At 46.6% G+C, this 20,777-nt stretch overlaps 1 protein-coding gene across 3 annotated transcripts in view; it reads left to right on the top strand.

Moving 5' to 3' along the window:
• The first annotated feature begins 3,927 nt into the window (after window positions 1-3,927).
• Window positions 3,928-20,777, top strand: part of LOC102562168 (uncharacterized) — a 40,236-nt gene continuing 23,386 nt past the window's right edge. For 2 of the 3 annotated variants that reach the window (XM_059713586.1, XM_014593579.3), the window contains exons 1-2: window positions 4,260-4,445; window positions 20,429-20,627. In XM_059713586.1, the coding sequence (XP_059569569.1) occupies window positions 20,490-20,627 (138 nt within the window). In that variant the 5' untranslated portion in view covers window positions 4,260-4,445; window positions 20,429-20,489. Of the gene's footprint in view, window positions 3,990-4,259; window positions 4,446-20,428; window positions 20,628-20,777 lie in introns of those variants that run through there. The other variant, XM_059713585.1, reaches the window with a different exon arrangement.

Raw genomic sequence — 20,777 nt, 5'->3', positions numbered from 1 at the left:
TCCACCATCTCTTTCCTGTCCTCATCTACCATCTTCCTGTAGTAACAGTACATCTCATTCAGGCACACTCTTAATACAGTCTTCGACTGGTAGGTTTGCGTGCCTGTTTTTGAACGAGTTCCTGATCTTCCTTATCTTCCTTGCTGCACAACAACAAATATTTCTACACCTCCCTGCCTGCCATCTGACACCACCAGGGAAGAAATCCTGCTTGATGTACACAACAGAGCAAGCTCATAAAGAGAGACTCATGGACCCAGAGGGATAGTTTTCCAGCTTCTGCTTCCTCTGTGCAAAAATGAAGTTTATTTCCTACACATGGGGACTTCTTACCATCTTGAACTTTCCCTGAGCCTGATAAAGGGTGCACGAGCCCAAAAGCTTGCAGAAAAAGAGATTGTTTTTGTTTTTGCAATTTCTCAGTTGGTCTAATAAAAGATATCATTTTGGAACCAAGAGGTCTAGATTTTTGCATGATCTTTCAAAAGGCGTTTCTGAAGCTGAAGATGAATTGGTTGAAGTGGACTGTCAGGGCTTCTTGCTGCTTAGTCAAGTGTCTGTACAGAACCACCTCTCCAGTCGGTTTTACGAGACCTGTTACCACCAGGAGGAGTACACCAACTCTCTTCCATACCTCTTTGGCATACCAGCAGTCCCAGAGGACGCAGTCAATTGTTTCTACCTCCCACTAGCAGAATTGCCTGGGGTAGTTGGATGGGCCTCTGCCCCATGCTGTTTTTCTATGCTTGCATGAGGACTGCTTGGTAGGCTACCTGCCAGTTCAAGTCTACACAGGGCTCTGAGTGGGCTAGGAATTACAGCAGCAATGCCTGTTGCAGAATTCAAGGCTACAGGGCTCCACTGGGCATGGCTGTCAGCAGCAGAGGGGTGAGCAAGGACAGTGGTGACCCAGGGCTGTTTGTCCCTCTGCCATTTGCCCTACCGCTGTCCAGCCCACTGCTGACGCCCAGCCACTGCCAGGTCCAGATCCACCCCATGAGGAGCTCTGCAGAGCAGTATAGATCTGGTGAGGAATAGGGGGTGAGTTTGATATCCCTAGTTTAAAGTGAGAGATGGAGCAGGTGCTGCTTCTCTGTCTCTCAGTTGCTGCCTTTTTTTACTGCTTCAATGAAGTTCATGGACACTGTGGCTCCCAGAGCACAGGGTGGTCTGGACGCTCAAATCCAGCTGGAACATTGGCTGTTGGGCCTCCTCATCTTTGCAAGCTACCACTTAAAGATGATTGTTGGAGTCCTTTTCTCTGTATTGTAGAATCCAGGCATGATGCTCAGGTGCCTGGTAGGAGGGCAGCCCTGCTGTAATCTTCTCTGCATAGATTTAATAGATTTCATAGACAATAGGGCTGGAAGGGACCTCGGAAGATCGAGTCCAGCCCTCCGCCTGAAGGGCAGGAAGTCAGCTGGGGTCATAGGATCCCAGCAAGATAAGCATCCAATTTACTCTTGAAGGTGTTCAATGTAAGTGCTTGAACCACCTCCGATGGCAGGCTGTTCCAGACCTTGGGGGCTTGGACAGTAAAGAAATTCTTCCTTATGTCCAGCCTGAAACGGTCTTGCAGTAGTTTGTAATCGTTCATCCTCATCATCCCTTGGGGTGTTCTGGTGAACAAATGTTCCCCCAGATACTGGTGGTCACCCCTGATAAACTTATAGGTGGCCATCAGATCACCCCTGAGCCTGCGCTTTTCCAGGCTAAAGAGCCCCAGGGCTCTCAGCCTGTCGTCGTAAGGTCTTTTTTTCCTGACCTCTGATCATGTGCGTGGCTCTTCTCTGGACTCTCAAGCTTCTCCACATCCTTTTTGAATTGCGGGGCCCAAAACTGGATGCAGTACTCCAGCTGTGGCCTCACCAAGACCGAGTACAAGGGGAGAATGACGTCCCGGGATTTGCTTGAGAAGCATCTATGGATGCAAGCCAGCGTTTTGGTCGCTTTACTAGCCACAGCATCGCATTGCAGGCTCACGTTCATTGTGGTCAATGATGACCCCCAAGTCTCTTTCTTCCGTAGTGCTACCCAGTGTAGCACTGCTGAGCCTATAGGGATGCAGCAGGTTTTTCCTCCCAAGGTCAGCCTGGATCACCCTCCTGTCTTCTGGCGTGGATGCTTTGCCCCAAAGTTTGGTGTCATCGGCAAACTTGGCCAGTCTGCTTCTGACTCCAATGTCCACATCATTAATGTAGATGTTGAACAATATGGGTCCAAGGACAGAGCCTTGGGGGACCCCACTGGTCACAGGGCACCATCAATTCCATCAATTACTACCCTCTGGGTCCGACCACGGAGCCAATTTCCCAGCCAGCGGATCGTGGTGGACTCAAGGCCACAATTGGCCAGTTTTGCCAAGAGGTGACCATGGGATACTAGATCGAAGGCTTTTTTGAAATCAAGATATATGACATCAATCTCTTCTCCCTTGTCCAGGTGATAGGTCACCTGGTTGTAGAAGGAAATTGGTCAAGCAAGACCTACCCGCAACAAACCCGTGCTGGCTATCCTGTAGGATGTTGGTGTCGGCCAGTCCATGAAGGAAGGTCTCTTTAATAAACTTTTCTAAGGTCTTCCCCGGGATAGAAGTCAGGCTGATGGGCCTATAGTTTGCTGGATCCACTTTCCTCCCTTTCTTGAAGATAGGCACCACATTGGCCTTCTTCCAATCTTCGGGCACTTCACCAGAGCATGACAGGAGAGTTCCTTCCTCCCTCCACCCCTCCCTCCCAGGGGCAAGGAACCATAGCAAATTGTGTCCGACTTTCCTGTTAAGCCCTGGGGCTTCCTTTCAGGGAAAAAGCGCGAGTAAGTTAGGGAGACAGAAGCAGGAACAGAGAAATTTCTGCACGGACACACCAGCGTCCAACATCCATGCCTTTACCTACACTTCCAAAGCCCCTCCTGCCAGGTAGCTGGAGGGGGGCAGACGTATTCCCTGACTGGTGCCATCCCTGATCTCTATCATTTTGGACTTGGATTCACAAGAATCCAAGGCACTGAGGCACACACATAGCTTAACTTCCCTGAAAATCCCGGTTGTATTTCATTCTTAAGGTATCCAAAAGCATACAGGGCACCTTATATACAAAGCAATGTGTCCCCTCTCATGGAGAACTGAGATCAGAGTTCTGGCAAACGACAGGGAAGAAATGAGGGAACAAAAGGAGGAAATACACAGCAGAGCAATCAGGCATGTACTCAGGTCCAGTATACGCAGCATATGATGGTTCAATTAGTTTATTATTATAAAACAAAAAAAAAATCACTGTTATGCCCCCCATCTTAAAAATTAGCAGTCAGCAGCAGCATCTTCTTTTCTAGACTGAGAAAGTGAAAAAAAAATCTTGGCAGAGTTGAGGCCGATTCACACAAGATCGTCCCTTTATGAAATTCCATTATATAAAATTCCTGCTGTGGATGAGGTGCATTGTTTGGCAACCAAAACCCTTTGGTACCAAGTTTTTTGTTTAACTTGAAATCCTTATTATATTTTCCTACTCCACATGAAGCACCCTGCCGTAGCTAACTCAACACTTACACATCCTCACAGCTACTAATGAAAGCAGGGGAAGCCAGCAGATGCATTATTTAACTCTGTATTCTGCTGCGGCAGGCATGAGTTGGCATTTTTGTTAACATTTCCTTGAAATCCCTCCTCTACCAAAACACTGATCCTTTTTAAAAAAAAAAAAAATTTATTTAAACTTTTAACACAAAAGGGAAAACACCTCTGGGTAATAAATTAGAGCTGGAGGATCTTAATAGCAAAGGCAAAGCTGTCACAGTTGCACGTGAACGGCTGCTCCCTTTGCCTGATGCAAAAGAAGAATTTCAGAGCAGAAAAAGTCACCTTTGAATGACACCAGGTCTGGATGGAAATTGAGGCGCAGGACGCACGCGCACCACTTACTGGAGGTTACAGCGGGAGTCACGACGCTGTTTTTTTAAAGCAGGAGGTTCATGGCATATTTTCCAGCCAGGTGAGAGGAGGGCAAAAGAAGCGGTACGGTCAAGGGGACCCAGCAGGGAGGGGTAGCGGGAGAGCAGTGCAAAGCCAAGTGAAGGGCCTGGCATGCAGCGAGCTGGCCAGGTCTCCGTTCAACCCACTGTGCAGCCCTTCCCATCCCACACAGCCGGGGCTGGACTGGGCCAGGCGGAGCGGGCTGCCTCGGGCGCTTACCCCCTCCCACCCAGGCCTGCCCAGGCTGCAAGGCTTGCTCCGCCCCCCGCGCCCGAGTGCATCCGGAAGCTGCCGAGCGCCGGCTGCGCCGCCCGGAGCCGCCTGAGCCAGAGGGGGCGGAAACACCCGAGAAGCCCCGAAGCGGGCGCGACGCCGGAAAGACCCGAGCGTCTCCGAAAATACTCGGGACTGAGTCCGGCCCGATCCCGCGCGGCAGCTTCAGCGAGCGGCCGCCTCGGACATGGCGTCATTCATAGTGAGTGCGGGGGTGCGGGTGGACACGGGGCCGCAGTCGCGCTGCTGCCCCAGGGTCTTCCGGGGCATTGTGGCCTTAGGCTGCCACAGTGCATGCCGGGATAGCGAGCCCCTCCGTCCTCTCAGCCCCACTGCATACTGGGACTTCGGGCACATCCTTGCAGCCCAGAGCATGCTGGGATATCAGGGCTTCTTAGCCCAGGGCATGCTGGGATGTTAGTCTCATGTAGCTTAATGTATGCTGGGATATCAGGGCCCCACATAACCCAGAGCATGCTGGGATATCAGGGCTTCATAGCCCAGGGCATGCTGGGATGTTAACCTCGTGTAGCCCAGAGCATGCTGGGATACTAGGGCCCTACTAGACCAGGCAGGAGGTGCTGGGAGACTTCCTCTGGCCCCGTTCTCGTGCCGGCTCCAGAGTGGCAGCTTGCCCTGCTGGCCCTTGTAGCTGTCAGGCAGGCTGGCATGGCAGGTCCACCTGCTCCACCAGTGCAGGCTGCAGTTCCCTGTCCACTGGGGCTGCCAGCTGTTATCCTCACCCTGACCCTAGGGGCAGCTCTCTTGGCCAGTTCCTCTGGCCCTGCAGCACATGCTGAGCTGCCTCTCTCCTTGCCACGCCCCTTTGGTGCGCACCAGGGCATATCAGCATTGTTCTTCCCATTCGCTGCCTGCAGCCTGTGCGCCACAGAAGGGATTAATTTGGAAAGTCCCAACCTGTCATTTAGAGAGGGGGCACATCCTGGCAAATCTTCTGTTTCTGGGACTAGTTCAGCTCTTGGGGTCCCATCTGGGGCACCTACAAAGCCATCATAATAGAACTTTTTAGTTCCTGCTCATTGAGTAACATATGAAGACAAAACTATGCAAGGATGTGGTTCAGTGCTTTGCAACCTATTCATATTATGAAGAACTGGAGGGAACCCATGGCATAAACCCTGCTTCGTGCCCCAAAACCATATCCAAAGATGTGCACAAAAGAACATTTGAAAGCTCACAGAATCAGTGCATAGTGAATCTTCTGTTCATGTGTAAGAGAAGAGTCAGTCTTTCTCGTGGAGTAATAGGTGCAAAGGCCTACTATATGTACTGAAAAATTGAGAAATGGATCCCATGTTTCTGGTGCCTGGGTAGCTTAGTACAGATTCAACTGCTTAGTCCGAGAGTCCAGGTTCACATCCCTTTTCAGGCCATGGCTGCTGCATGTTCTGTGGAGTTTAGCCCTTTCTGGCTAGCAGTTAGTCCTCTTTACTGCAGGATCCGAGTGCCTGATGCAAATTTGAGAAGGGATGTTCAAGACACATATGTGGACTGAGTGGGAGGACTTACTAATGAGGGAAATATTCAAAATTTCCTCACCAGCCACTGAAGGGGAAAAAAGACAACAAACACATTGCAGCGTACAGGGAATACCTTGCATGTAAAACAGCCGCTACTTTATCACAGCCTGAGGAAATGGCAAAACCACATTAATTGTGATCAGCCCAAATTGCCCATGCAGTCCCATCAGAGCTTCTTGTAAATGTTTATGGTGTTCATTTAGTAGCTCAAGCTAATCTTGCATTTATTCAGTGGGAAATCTCATTTTGTGCATGTTTTTTAATAGTCCTATGGCAGATAACATAACATACAAAATGCATGCATACCTACCCAGTTTTTGCCTCATATAAAAAGTACCTCGCTTTTTACTAGGAGCCCAGGGCAACAATAAATGTGCATGAAGCAGATTGCAGCTCCCCATCATCTATAACAAGGAATTGGGACTGATGGGAACAACAGGTCCCAGCTTGCAGTGCTCTTATCTTGATCTGAACAGGTGCTCTCCAGATTGAGAGGAAGCACCTATCTGTTCATCTCTGCATTTCTTTCATCTCTCCTGATGGGAGATGAGAGACCATTTGAAGCACTACATGCTAGAAACTCTCTGGTAACAACTCATATTTGCAAAGGAGAAATACTGGGTTCCTATTCCTTTACTTCCCCTTCTCCTAATAGATAAAGAAAGCATGAAAATCCCCTCCCACCCCCTTTTTGTTTTCTGCTTCATGTCTTGATTGTGGAACTACAAGCATTATCAAGTATATTAATGATTTGAAAACCTGATTTAAATGAGAGAGGCTAGGGACTTTATTGAACTTTTGAAGCACTCTTTGATAAGATTATAATACCCTTGTCCCTTCATTGAAGGCCTAAGAATGTTTTAAGTCAGTGACAAATTTACAGCCTGTGCCTGGAGCCAGCCTGCAGAACCACATCACATGGCCCACGGGGCTTCTCGAGAGCTCTGCCACTGAAATGTGGGGCACAGAGGGTCATTGGGAATGGGTAAATCCCTGCTGCCACATCCGGATCTGGACTGTGAGGAGCTCTGCTGTCTGGATCCAACTCAGAGGGGTGGGGGTGAGTTTGACACCCCTTTTCCCTTTTTCTAGCCATCCACAGAATCTGTTCACCAAGGAAGATGAAATTGATATTTTTGTTATTTCTTTAAAAATATTTCTGTCACAGCTAATAATTTTTTCTATGAGTGAAATTTTTTTCCAGATTCACCTTTTGCCACAGAAGCATGTCAAAAATCTTAGTTTCTCAGTTGCTCAGTTCTTAATCTGAGAGAAACTTCAAAATAAGTATGAGTGTAATTCATGAAGCAATGTAGCTTGAGAGGAAACATCATTAACAATTTCCCTGCCAGTTCTTTTGGCAGAAATGCCAGCTGACATGCTTATTTTACAATCCCAAACTGCCTCCTGTTCCTTCTGAGGCATTAGAAACTCCCAGGGCACCTATACACATGCAGCGAGGCTGTGCTGATGTGTTGTAATTACAATGCATCAGAGCAGACTCAATTAATTGAGTAATTACTTTGCTCTAGCAGACCCCAGTGTCAAGTGTATCAGTGACCCTGCACTGAAAAATGGTGGTGGAGGTGCTTTAAACTAAAGCTGGTTAGATGAGCTTTAATTAAAGTGTCCCTGCCACCATTTTCAGCCCAGGAACATTAATACATGTGATGCTTCAGACACTTTAAATTAGAATGGCTCTTTAATTAAAGCACCTCTCCCCTCCCAGAGCATGTCTATAAATGCCCCAAGGGTCTTATATTAGTTGCTAAAAGCCTCTTGTTTTATGTCTGTCACTTCTGGGATTCCTTTGTATATTGTTAGTACTGACTTCTGCAGCAGGGGATAGGGGTAGGGTTTTATGTATTGAAATTAATATCAAAATGAACACCCTACACTACCGGAACAGATTTAAATCCTATGATGATAAAGGTGAGATAAAAACTGAAACAGAACAGAGTGTTGGGGTTATTGCAATGATTAAATATGTAATAAATCTATTTTAAAACCTCAGATTTTCCATTTAAATTAATCTGCAGATGGGGGCACAGATTTGAGGTCCAGCTTGTCACAGAATCTTACATATTGTCTGTTCACTTTCTCTTTTAATGCATTTAAACATTGTAGCTTGTTACAAGCACTGGTCAAGTAACTAAACAATATATATAAAACATATTATTTAATAACTTGTTCATATTAACTGATCAGCATATTCACATAGTAGTATTTATTTAGCTTGTTGAATGCTGCTGCAGAAACTGTTTGTCTAGGTTACTCTAGGAATACCAGTAAGATAGTAGTAGATTTACAACTACTAAATAGTAGATTGGCCACATACTCTTCCATCTCTCTTGGGTTTCTTGATACCATATTTCTCAATATTTTGATCATTTTTCTCTCTCCTGAAGCTTGGCAAAGCTTGACTTGAACAACAGCAGGGGCACTGAAGCATCTGCTGCTGATTCAGCAAGACAGCACTACGTTGATTACAGTGGCTTCATGTTCAGATTTTTTTTCTGTACTATCATAAGGACTAGAAACTTTTTTTTAAATGCAAGCTTAGGTATAGTTGAGTACACTTGTTCATGAAAGCATCCTATGTAACAAGAAGGCAGTAAGATGTAGGACTGCATTTAGGGCTGTGTCTCCATGGAAAAGTTGTAACCACTTTAGCTGTTCCAACTTGACAGGGTAAACCTGAACTGCCTAATGAATACTTAAAATTAGAGTTGGATGTTAGTGTGTGGGTAATCCAGGGGTTAAAACCTCTAGGAGGCTGCCTCAAATTCCTATGTAACAAAGCCATACTGCTGGGACCTTTTTCTTTTAATGAAACTAGCTCGGAGACATTAAACTCACCTGTGCCCCTAGGCCAGCTCTGGATTGCAGGGGTCCTTGGAGGCCAGATCTGAACATGGCTGCAGGGTGAGCAGCAGTGTGGGTTGAATGGTAGGGTGGGGGTTAATGTAGCCATTGCTCACATGCCCTTTGGGAATCTATAGTAGGGGGCTTCAATGGCAGGCCCCTGCAGGAGCCCCATGGGCCCAGTGAAATGGCTCCATAGGCTGTATCTTTGACACCCCTGAGCTAGCTCATCCCAAGCTAACTCAGACCTCTCCACGCTACATTTCAGTCTGCAATGTAGACATAAATCAACTCAACATAAGCAAAGGTGTATTTTTTAAACAACTTCATTAAACTTCTGCAAACCCCTACTTATCTTGCATTGATTTTTAAATCATGGGAATTGGTAACTACATTTTGTTAAATTGATACAAGTCAGGTTTAAATCAGTTCAAGAGCATGCACATAGTGACTTGCATTGGTTTGGCTAAATTGATTTTAAAAATAAATTTTGGTTGTAGTGGAGCAAGTTTTAATATAGACAGAGCCTAAATAAGTTTGGTTCAGCGGGTGTTTTATGGTGCACTCTTCTGTCTACCTGGAGGGAGGGCTATAGTTCTTGCTAGAGGAGACTGACAATACCACTTACACAAACTATTCATTTTTATTCAAACAATTTAGCATCCTTATATCAGTTAATGAGACAGGCAAGACAGGCAAACACAGGAAGGAAAACAAAACCCCAAAAAGAAGCCTGAACAGCAGGTCTTAGGTTCCTTTATCTTTGTGTCTCTTCTTGTTCCCTTGGGCAGCTATCCATGCAGCCATCCTCATCAGTGCAGAGAGAACTGGCAAATCTAATTACCCTGTTACTTTCTGTTCATTTTCAGCACCAGTGCTGGGAAGCTTTAAATTAAGCTAACATTCTTTGCTTGACAAAAGGAGACAGCTAGCTGAAGTCCAGGCTTTCAGTTTAAGAGCCATCAAACTGAAGCAGATGTTGCAAATCTGCGGCTTCAAGAGAATTTTGCAGTCTGTAGGTCACGAAGCTGCTTTCTCTTGTCAGCAAAGAGTCAATGAAATTTGCTTGCTTCACACTTAAAGAAAGGTATCTGGCCAAATTCTGTACTCATACCAGTGTTCAGCAGGAGTAACTCAGTGGAAGCGAGTCTAAGTGAGAGAAGAGTAAGGCCCATTATTTTCAAATGCCAACCCTGCAGTTTTCCCCTGAGGTCTACTGAATGAAGCTAGGCTCTTTCATTCTCATCGCTGGTAAAAAAGGTTCTTTAAGAGAATGGTTCTCAGTCCTTTTGATCCTTTAGCCCACCTCTGTCTCCTTGCACAGCACTACAGCTCACCCCTCCCTCAATCCGACAGCCACCCTATGACTAGCCCAAAGCCCATCACCATGCTCCCTAGCCCTAACCGCATTCACATCCCCATAGCATACCACCCATCTTATCCAATGCTGCCAGCCACTGAAATATTACTTGGGCCAAGCTGCTCTACACGTGTTTGCGTGATGCCACACCTGAACTGACTGTATCCATCTCTTAGCAGAGCTAATTAAATTAACCCACCTGAAGCCCTGTGTGAAGGGGGTGCTATTGTTCAGCAAACTGGCACAAGAAACAGGCACAGGGGGTCTGCTAGCCACTCCTGTGGCCTGCCCACATCACCCTTATGGCTTGGTGCAGAGATTTAACCAGGCATTTGAGCACCTTGACTGGCACCCATGCAATGGGCAGCTTCAGTGGCTGCATGGTGGCAGCCTGGCCTGTTGAACAGCAGCTGCTGTTTTTGTCCCATTCAAGGATTGATGCCTTGTGCTGGTGTCCTGGTCTCTCCCCATTTCATTACACTAATGGCTTGGTGGTTGAGAGCCACTGGCACTGGTTTAGAACAGATTCTGTCCACAGTTACAGCTGTGCAACCTACAGAGCCTGCAGTAGGCTAAACTGGTATCACCCATTGAAACTCAGTACCCAGTTCTATTGCAGTATCTTTACTATCTTAGCTACATCTTTGTGAAGGCCCGTATCAGGAAATACAGCTTGATAGACGTCCAAAGGAAGAACAAGAAGGGTGAACATTCAGTTCTCTCTCAGTTCTGTGTGTTGGCTCTGCAGGGCTACCAGTAAAAACCAGTAGAAGCTTTGGTGTGTCTATACAGCACTGGGCAGCGCTGCACAGAGCCAGTCAGCTTTGCACACATTAGCTCCAGAACCTGAAGCAGCGTTAGCGTGGTGCTCTGTTCAGGCTAACTGTCTTCTGAGAAGTCTTCATGAAGACATAGTTAAGATGGTGAAGATACCTCAGTTACTCCTGATGAAACCCTTAATAAAATGTTGTAGCTTTAAAACCCATCAGATTCAATATTAAAGTAATATTTGTGGAGAAATAAAGAGCATGCAAGAGATGGGGGAGTCTGGAAATTCAGAGTTATGTTACCACAAACCTCTTTAACTTTGTCCCTCATCCTCTGCTTTATCTTATTGCTCTATGAGATAGATTCTGATCTATTCTTATCGGTTCTCCTTTCTGTGGGATAAGCATGATCAGCAACTTGTTTTGGGGAATTAATTACAATGCTGTGTTGTCTGTAGCTAGCATTAGATGTTAGATAAGGCTTGGTTTTAGCAGTGGGAGTAATTAACCATTGGATCAATTTACCCTGACATATGGCAGGTTTTCCATCATTTGAATCTTTAAATCAAAACTGGACATCTTAAAAGGCGCACTCCAGCTGAAGCAGAAGTTACAGTCTTTTTGCAGAAACTAAAGGATAAGAATCTCTGGCCTGTGTTACTCATGGGAGCCAGATTTGATAATCCCAATGTTCTCTTCTGATTGTCAAGTCTCTGAATCTATTCTGCTATGTCACTTGGCACTTACACACACATTAGATAGAGACTGGTACCACCAAAGTGGTCATGGTGGCTGTATGAGCATGGCTGCATCTCAGGTGCACACTGTGTAAGAAAATACAGGGGATGTGTAGTGTGGTGTGCACTCTCTTAGGAAGGTGAAGGAACAGTATGCATCGACAGATGCTTGTGGCTTGCATATAGATGTGATATGTGAAAATCATGTAGTATCCAGGTTCCTTTGGTCTGAGCCATGTGGTTAACTGTCTGGACAATGTACTGGGCTAATTCTGTGAATCTGAGGAGCGCTATAGCTGTGGAAATGGACCATTTTATAGTGCATGTGGTTTGTATGCTAAGGGTATGATTTACTATAGAAGGAAGTGGGTTAGAAATACCACTACATGGAAGGATGTGAGTAGGGGTGCACCGATAGAGATTTTTTGGGCCAATACCGATAGCCAGTTTTTAAGGAGGCATATTGTTGGATACCAGTCTGATTTCTGATATGCAGCCTGACAGCTTGAAGAGCAGTGTCCGGCTGGTAAGTCTGTTGTGGTGGAAGAGGAGGGGGAAGGGAAGGGGTTTGGGGATGGCAGATCAAGTCTGTCCATTTTAAGATGGTCTGTAGCCTGGTACTAAGTTCATTCAAAACCTGCTGCCCTTTGTATTACAAAGTGAAAACAAATACACACACAAATACTTCCCACCCTAAGGATAAGCTTCTTGGGCCTTTCTGTTTGATAGAGCACACCTAATAGGAGCATTAGACAGCTACTGATTGCTCAGCAGCCAGGCTAAAGCAGTCTTGATTCTTCTGCCAAACTTTGTCCCTGCAAAGTACAGTCAGTGCCTTTTGAGGTTAGTGGGATTTTGCCATTGACTTCAGTGGGATCAGGATCAGGTCCTGGAGCTACCTTTGTGTTCAGGTGAGGTGATCTGGTGGATCATCCCTGAGCTAAACCCCTGAGCAGGGCATTTCTCAGAGAGAATTTCTGGGAGCAGGCATTTCTGAGAGACTTCCAATGGTCCTCCTAAAAACATGGTGCGAGGGGGTTGCTCAGGCTTTTCTCTAGTCTGGATACCTATGTGGCCCTCAACACCAGAGGCATAACTGGATGCTGGAGCGCTCTGGGCGGCAGCTATGCATGGGGCAGCATCAGCGGCTGTGCTGCAGTGGTGCAGCAGCAGCCAGGCCAGCAGCACAGCTGTGGCTATTTTTGTGCACTCCCCCCCACTTTGTTTTGCTACTGCTCAACACGCCAGTGCCTGTGCCTCTGAGGATTTTTATTTACACAGGATAAGGGAATGTACTGGGGAAGATGGGTGATATATTTTTGCTGTCCATTGTGGGCAGGATCCATTAATACATTGTGTTCAATCATGCAGTCAGCCTAGACACTATGATGCTGGTTGCCTCACAAACCATTAAATAATAGTAGATCCTGCTCTATTTTTGTATCATAAAGTGTGTATAATACTTTTACATCTCTAACTGTAGTTAAAGAGATAAATAAAATATAGCCTAGTGAGAGAACAATTAAAAGAGTCAGGCAAGGAAGAAAGGATGTTTTCAGGTGAGATCGTGAGACATGTCAATTTGATGAGGCAAGAAGGCATCAGGGAGCTGCCCTAGACATCAGGAGTTGTGGAGAAGGAAATTGTCAATTCCATAGTGGCTCAGTTGGGTCATGAAAGGACCAGGGTGGCCAGATGTACCATGCATGTTCGTAGGATCATGTTGGGACAGCATGAGAGGCTCAAGTAAATAACATGGACTTTCCAGTTTGGTGAATCTGTCACCAGGATCGGAGAGCTTCATCAAGGCAGTATGAGGTTGGCATAAAGGAAGCTGCATGTGCATGAGGAACCAAAAAGGCTTGCACCTGCATCATATCTTACTCTGGGTGCTCAGTTTCATGCGTCATCAAGAGAGGCCAGCCAATGTTAGGTGTAACAAGAGGAGACAGCTGGGCAATGGTTATATGCACGTAGTGCAGCTGGCCTTGGAAATTGAGCACAAAGTGGGTGACCTGTAGCATTACTATCAGAGCAAGGTGTTATAGTAGGTGCTTCACTGCAGGAGACTGTCTGTCATGAGCCACGTAGCGGACACTGGCAAGGCACTGCCTACTTCTAAATTTTCTGGCTAGCCTGTCTGCCCACTACATCTTCTCTGTCTGTCTCCTGGCACACGTGGCATTCCCATCCACTCAGTAGAACACTGCACGCAGTGACTCAGGGGATCAGTAGTACAATATGGGATCTTGCTTCACCAGGGCACTGCTTCAAATCCAACTTACATTGTTTGGGACCAAGAGACATCGCTGTCACCTCAGCTGCTGTTTGGCTGGTATGAAACAAGTTGATTGGGTCTCAGTCTGGCCTCCCTTATGTAGACATCTGTGGTATAAAATAGTCCTGTTGGCAGGCCCTTTCATTACTTGTTCTGTCTATGGATTCTGGGGTTTGGCAATCCAAAGCATCATTTATAAGCACCATTGAGAAAAAAAAAAGGAGCTCACTTCTCACACAGAGGCTTAGCCCCTCAGCAGGGGAGAAACTAATAGACATATTTTAAAAACATTGATTAAACATTGGAAAAGAAATGGCAACCCTTGGCTCTCCTATTTGGGTTATTGCAGCTGCCTTCTCATTGATCTCCCTCCTTCGGCCCTGCTCTGTAGGCAGAGTTTATAGTCGTGCTATAAGAGTGTAGTCTTGCTTGTAGGGAGGCAGTTAGGCGGGCCAAAGCTACCATGGAGCTGAGGATGGCAACCCAAGTAAAAGACAACAAGAAATTGTTTTTTAGATATATTGGGAGTAAAAGGAAGGCCCAGGGAGGAATAGGACCCCTGCTAAATGGGCAGAAACAATTGGTGACAGACAGGGGGGACAAGGCTGAACTCCTCAACGGGTTCTTTGCCTCAGTGTTTCTAAGTGAGGGGCACGACAAGTCTCTCACTGGGGTTGTAGAGAGGCAGCAGCAAGGCGCCAGACTTCCATACGTAGATCCTGAGGTGGTGCAGAGTCACTTGGAAGAACTGGATGCCTTTAAGTCGGCAGGCCCGGATGAGCTTCATCTGAGGGTGCTGAAGGCACTGGCCGACATCATTGCAGAGCCACTGGCGGGAATATTCGAACGCTCGTGGCGCATGGGCCAAGTCCCGGAGGACTGGAAAAGGGCTAACGTGGTCCCCATTTTCAAAAAGGGGAGGAAGGAGGACCCGGGCAACTATAGGCCAGTCAGTCTCACCTCCATCCTTGGTAAAGTCTTTGAAAAAATTATCAAGGCTCACATTTGTGAGAGCCCGGCAGGGCAAATTATGCTGAGGGGAAGCCAGCACGGGTTTGTGGCGGGCAGATCGTGCCTGACCAATCTAGTCTCTTTCTATGACCAGGTTACGAAACGCCTAGACACAGGAGGAGGGGTGGATGTCGTATACTTAGACTTCAGGAAGGCCTTCGATACGGTATCCCACCCCATACTGGTGAACAAGTTAAGAGGCTGTGACTTGGATGACTACACAGTCCGGTGGGTGGCGAATTGGCTAGAGGGTCGTGCCCAAAGAGTCGTGGTGGATGGGTCGGTCTCGACCTGGAAGGGTGTGGGCAGCGGGGTCCCTCAGGGCTTGGTCCTTGGACCGATACTCTTTAATGTCTTCATCAGTGACTTGGATGAGGGAGTGAAATGTACTCTGTCCAAGTTTGCAGATGACACAAAGCTATGGGGAGAAGTGGACACGCCAGAGGGCAGGGAACAGCTGCAGGCAGACCTGGATAGGTTGGACAAGTGGGCAGAAAACAACAGGATGCAGTTCAACAAGGAGAAATGCAAAGTGCTGCACCTAGGGAGGAAAAATGTCCAGTACACCTACAGCCTAGGGAATGACCTGCTGGGTGGCACAGAGGTGGAAAGGGATCTTGGAGTCCTAGTAGACTCCAAGATGAACATGAGCCGGCAGTGTGAAGAAGCCATCAGAAAAGCCAATGGCACTTTATCGTGCATCAGCAGATGCATGACGAATAGGTCCAGGGAGGTGATACTTCCCCTCTATAGGGCGCTGGTCAGACTGCAGTTGGAGTACTGCGTGCAATTCTGGGCGCCACACTTCAAGAAGGATGCGGATAACCTGGAGAGGGTCCAGAGAAGGGCAACTCGTATGGTCAAGGGCCTGCAGACCAAGCCCTACGAGGAGAGACTAGAGAAACTGGACCTTTTCAGCCTCCGCAAGAGAAGGCTGAGAGGCGACCTTGTGATTGCCTTTAAGTTCATCACGGGGGCACAGAAGGGAATTGGTGAGTATTTATTCACCAAGGCGCCCCCGGGGGTTACAAGAAACAATGGCCACAAGCTAGCAGAGAGCAGATTTAGATTGGACATTAGGAAGAACTTCTTCACAGTTCGAGTGGCCAAGGTCTGGAACAGACTCCCAAAGGAGGTGGTGCTCTCCCCTACCCTGGGGGTCTTCAAGAGGAGGTTAGATGAGTATCTAGCTGGGGTCATCTAGACCCAGCACTCTTTCCTGCCTATGCAGGGGGTCGGACTCGATGATCTGTTGAGGTCCCTTCCGACCCTAACATCTATGAATCTATAAAACCCTGCTTTGAGCAGCTCTTGGCAGTCGCTATTTGTGCATCCCTGCTGGTTTGATATCACCAGGAAGGCAATGGGCACACCTGCTGCTCCAATCAGCACCACGGGAGAAAATATATTGGGAATCAGTACTTGGATGCTAAGCAGGGTGTGGAGGCATGTCCAAGAAGTCCCAGATGACGCAGTAAAGTTGTACAGCAGGCTTTCAGGGCAGGCAACAGAGTTCATGCGTCAGAGCAGCTTCTCTGACATTTCTTTACAACCTTTATTTCTGAGAGATTGTATTTTACATGCAGAGGGGCATACTGTTTGTCATGCAATTTAGCTGCCTTGTCTAAACCCTAACTGAAAAAAATACATTGCACACATGCACACTGGAAGTGGTTGAGACAGTCTAGGATCATGCCCTTCCCCCAGTACTGATTCTGCTTGGCCCTAACAAGTTTGTCAGGGCTAGAGTGGGACTGTGGGTAAAAGTAATCAGTTCTCACTGCATTCAGTTAATTTTCTCCCTACAGATGATGCTCTTTCACTTGCCTCCTTATCGACCTCAATTACTGCAGGGAAGTGTGGGGGCCTCAGTCCCAGGGCACCCCAGTCTTGCACTGTCTGACACATCTCTCCTATTTCTCCTTCGTTATCATGTATTTCAGGGTAGGAAGGTTTTCTCCAGCAATTTCCCAAAGGTGTTGGAACCTCCTTACCCCGTACAATAAAATGCACAGGAAATTATTGTGTGAAACAAAACATACAGTAGAAACAACACATACGTTAATGGTGATAAATAGACTAACACTCAAATATGTCCCTCTGTGATTTAAACAGAGGCTGGATTTTGCTGGGGATAATGGGATATGTATTGCGACTATTGTGCAATGTGTTTTTTTATTGTCTGATCCAGTCTTGTGGCAAAGGGTGATTAATACAACTAAAATGCTGCTGCTGCTTCCATGTCTTTATTTTTGCCCCTCATACTTTATTTGGATAATTTAAAAGCTTCTCCCCTTCCCCCCACAACAGGCTGTTTTCAGTGGTGTAAAAAGCACTTTGCAGTTTCACACCGAGGGGTTGAATGTAGATCTTTCCGTGTGTTTTTCTTTGTTAGAAAATTTTTGCTCCATTTGCAAGGCATAAATCCAGTTTGTCTCCCCAGCCCTTACCAAGGAGACCTCAAAGTTCAATCTCTTTTCATATGAGTAAATCAGGAGTAACACTGTTAGTCACTAGATAGGGAACCAGTTCAAAACCAATTTAAGTAAGAGGAGAGTTATATCTAAAATGTAACTTGGTTTGATCAGGGTGCATGATTGTGTTCCCCATTGAGGCCAGTTTAAGTACCTAACACATTACATATGTAAAGCATCTCAGACTGGTACCATAAAAAGTAGGATAGCACAGAATGACACATGTCTGTGGTGGACTGGACTAACAGTCACATGGAAATAAACAGCATGTAGACATAAAATACATGTTGCTACCGACCCATCAGAGCAAGGAAGAGGCACACTGCTGAGAAGCAGCACAGAAGAAGCTTCCACTGTCCAGGCTGTGATGCTACGTATTTAAGTGTCTTGAGCTCTGTAGTTGTCCCCCAACTTCTGTCTGCACCTGTGGCCCTTTGTCTTCTACTTAGACTACAAGCTTTTTGAAAAAAAGATTCTTTTTCTTCTGTGTTTATGTAGGGCCTAGTATTGTGTCATCCTGGTTCCATGGCTGAGATTCCTAGGCACTCCTACAATATCAGGGTCGGCTATAAAATACTTTGCAAGCAATGTGAAGATGCCTGCTTTGATAATAAGTACTACTGCAGTTACTGTAACATAGGGCACTGCATCTTGGTGACATTGGAGGCCTTTTTGGCAATGCACCAGGAACTTAAGGGCTGCAGCTAATTTGCACAGCCATAAATGTTTAATTCAAGAATGAATACACACAGTCATAATATTTGCTGGTACTTCCATCTTCCCTTGAGAGCAGGACAGAAATTGCTGTTTGTTTGAGTTTCTTAGCAATACAGAGCTTCCACTGATCACAGTTTGGGTAGTTCTGAAGAAAGAGCATCTTAGGTAGTGCTAAGTGAACCCCTTCTCTGGTATTAACCAGTACTCCTAACCTCAGTGTTTGAATCTAGGGAGTGGGAAGCAAGTGCGTCAGTATTCACTCAACTCCTCTTGTGCAGCAGCAGTCAGAGGAGTGTAATGACTGTAATTCCATCCTGAAACTGAGTGTTGCCTAGAACAGAGGTTGACTACAAAGAAACTCACCAGTTGGTGCATGTTACATGCAGTAGCAGATAATTTAGGGCTGAACAGGTTAATTCTGAATGTTTCCTCCTTTGGAGCCTGAAGGATCCTGACCAGTCAGCTCCATAGAATCATGGAATTGTACATTGAAATGTAATTCAGGGACCAAATTTTCTCCTGACCTGATCTCCGCTGAAGCTGCTGAAGTTACATCATCAGAGAATTCAGCCAAAGACCTGTCGTTATACACAGCACAGGTGGGGAAGGACAATGGGTGACTGCTTACAATAATGGATTGGGAGTCAAAACTTCTGGGATCCATTCTTGGCTCTGCTACTTATTCACCATGCAATGTGAAGATAGTCACTTTGCTGCTCTGTATCTTGGTTTTCTCATCTGTGAATAGTAACAAGGAAGCAGAATAAATTAGTGTTTAGAAAGCACTTTGGGTCCCTTAGGTGTAACATGCTAGAGAGGGACATGGTTTTGTTGCATTGCTGAAATGCTTCTTTGAGGGGAACACACTGGGATGTGTCTGTTCTGACACCCACTCCTGGCCAACATATAGCACCATCTATGCTCACTGGGCTGAGGGTGGTAGAGGTGTCCCTTGACAAGATGTATCCACCCAGCTATTCCATGCTTAAAGCTGTGCTCAGGAACTGTGCCCTTTGGCTGAGGTTTTCTGCAATGGAGGACCCCAATGAGAACATGAGAAGTGGAACAGATACTCTGGGACGCGTGCTGAGGAAGCTCCGAGCTGGTCCATTAACATCAAGCCCCAAATATCTGAAGGTGTGTTTTAGAGAGTGGCAGAAGGGAGAAATGAGGCCAGTTTTGCTTTTCTGAATTGCTGCTTTGACCCCATATGTCAGAGGGAACAACTGAAGTCTGCCAGCCTGCCGCCGCTGAGCACTTCTCTCTGGCTGGCTGTGCTGAGGATGTCTGTGCTGTGTGGGGATGCCAGCTAGAGTGCCCCATATATGTGCACACAGCTCCAAGAAACCTCTGAGGAGCTTTGAGGCAGTGACTGGCAATGCAGCATTGCAGTAAAAATCCAACTCTACTGCATGCCTTCCCTGGAAGATGTTTAGCCAGGAATGTGGTAGGCTTACCACCATCAACTCTGTTGCAGTCTTAGCCACAGGGAACAGCCAATTTGCAGCAAGAAAGATTTCTACAAAGGTCTGTCTGCCAGGGGAAAAGAGGAGGAACAACAAATAAATAAATAAATGAAAAAGAGCTCAGTGCAGCATTTTCCTTGGCTGCAGTCTCTGATATCTTGTATTTTAATGATTCTTGGGCCTCAGCTCTGCCCTCTCCTAGCTCTTGCCTCTCATTACAGATGCAATACTCTATCTCTTTTAATAGCATTAGTGTCTGGAGTGTTCCCAACAGGAGGTGACCTCAAAGACTCATTAACCTCTTCATATCAGATCCCAGAGTTTGCCTTGTCCTTTTTGTGTCTGGATCAATTAGGTTTCAGACTGTAGCTGTTCCCACCATGTACAGCCCAGGCAGGAATCTTGAAGTTGTTGATTTTATTTAATAGCAAGCTGAGGCAAGGAAAAGCTGGATTGGAGGAGCTGGGAGCACCCAATATCCTGTGTGGCTATGCCATTTTCTACAGCACCTTACCTTATGTTGGGAGGGACCAAAATTGCAGAAGTTGGGGGCGGGGTGCTCTTATCACTAACTGCTCCTACAGGATGCCCCAAAATATTTCCTGCTGGAAGAGGCAGAGACTGGAGTTAGCTGGATCCTATATCTAGTACTCCTAAATCATCCATACAGCATATATTGCAGGGAGAGACTGAGACCAGAGTAGCAGGAAACTCCCCACCCTCAGTACTCCTGTCCTGCTCTGTGTAGCACTTTCTGCAGAGACTGACCTGCCATGGACACCTTACCTTCCAAGCCTGTACTTCTGTGTGGCTTCATGTAGGAGAGCTGGGGGAAAGACCTTTTGCAGTGTCTTGCTCCTGAGTCCCCTACAGAAGGTCCCAGCTGCCCAAGTTTTCTCAGACTGCTTCATCCCAATCCACCTGTTTGGTGTGCTACTGCAATCATGCCATGTCATCCTGTCTCTCCAGGCTCATCCTTCAGTACGTATCAAAGGGACGGAACACAGCTACAATCCAGTCCTGTGCCAAGATGACCAGTGTGCTGCCAGTGTCAAAGGGAGGCACACACACTGCCCATTCTGCAGCATTTCTGAGGCTTATCAGGATCCGTTCATTCTCCGGGCTCACTACCGGGTCAAACACGTGGACAAGGGCCTCGACTTTGCAGGTAAGATGCTAATTTTAAAGGGTTGGCTAGGTTGATTGTAGTGTCTGCAGATACTTCTCTTCTCTGTACTGAAATTGCAGCCTGAAAAGGTCCTTGAATCACAGTAGATGTCCCTACATGTCCCAAAGTTTCTGAGTAAGGTGGGGACTG

This window comes from Alligator mississippiensis, chromosome 10, assembly GCF_030867095.1.
Source record: "Alligator mississippiensis isolate rAllMis1 chromosome 10, rAllMis1, whole genome shotgun sequence".
In the NCBI taxonomy this organism is placed as follows: Eukaryota; Metazoa; Chordata; order Crocodylia; family Alligatoridae; genus Alligator; species Alligator mississippiensis.
This window is presented reverse-complemented; position numbering and strand designations above follow the sequence as displayed.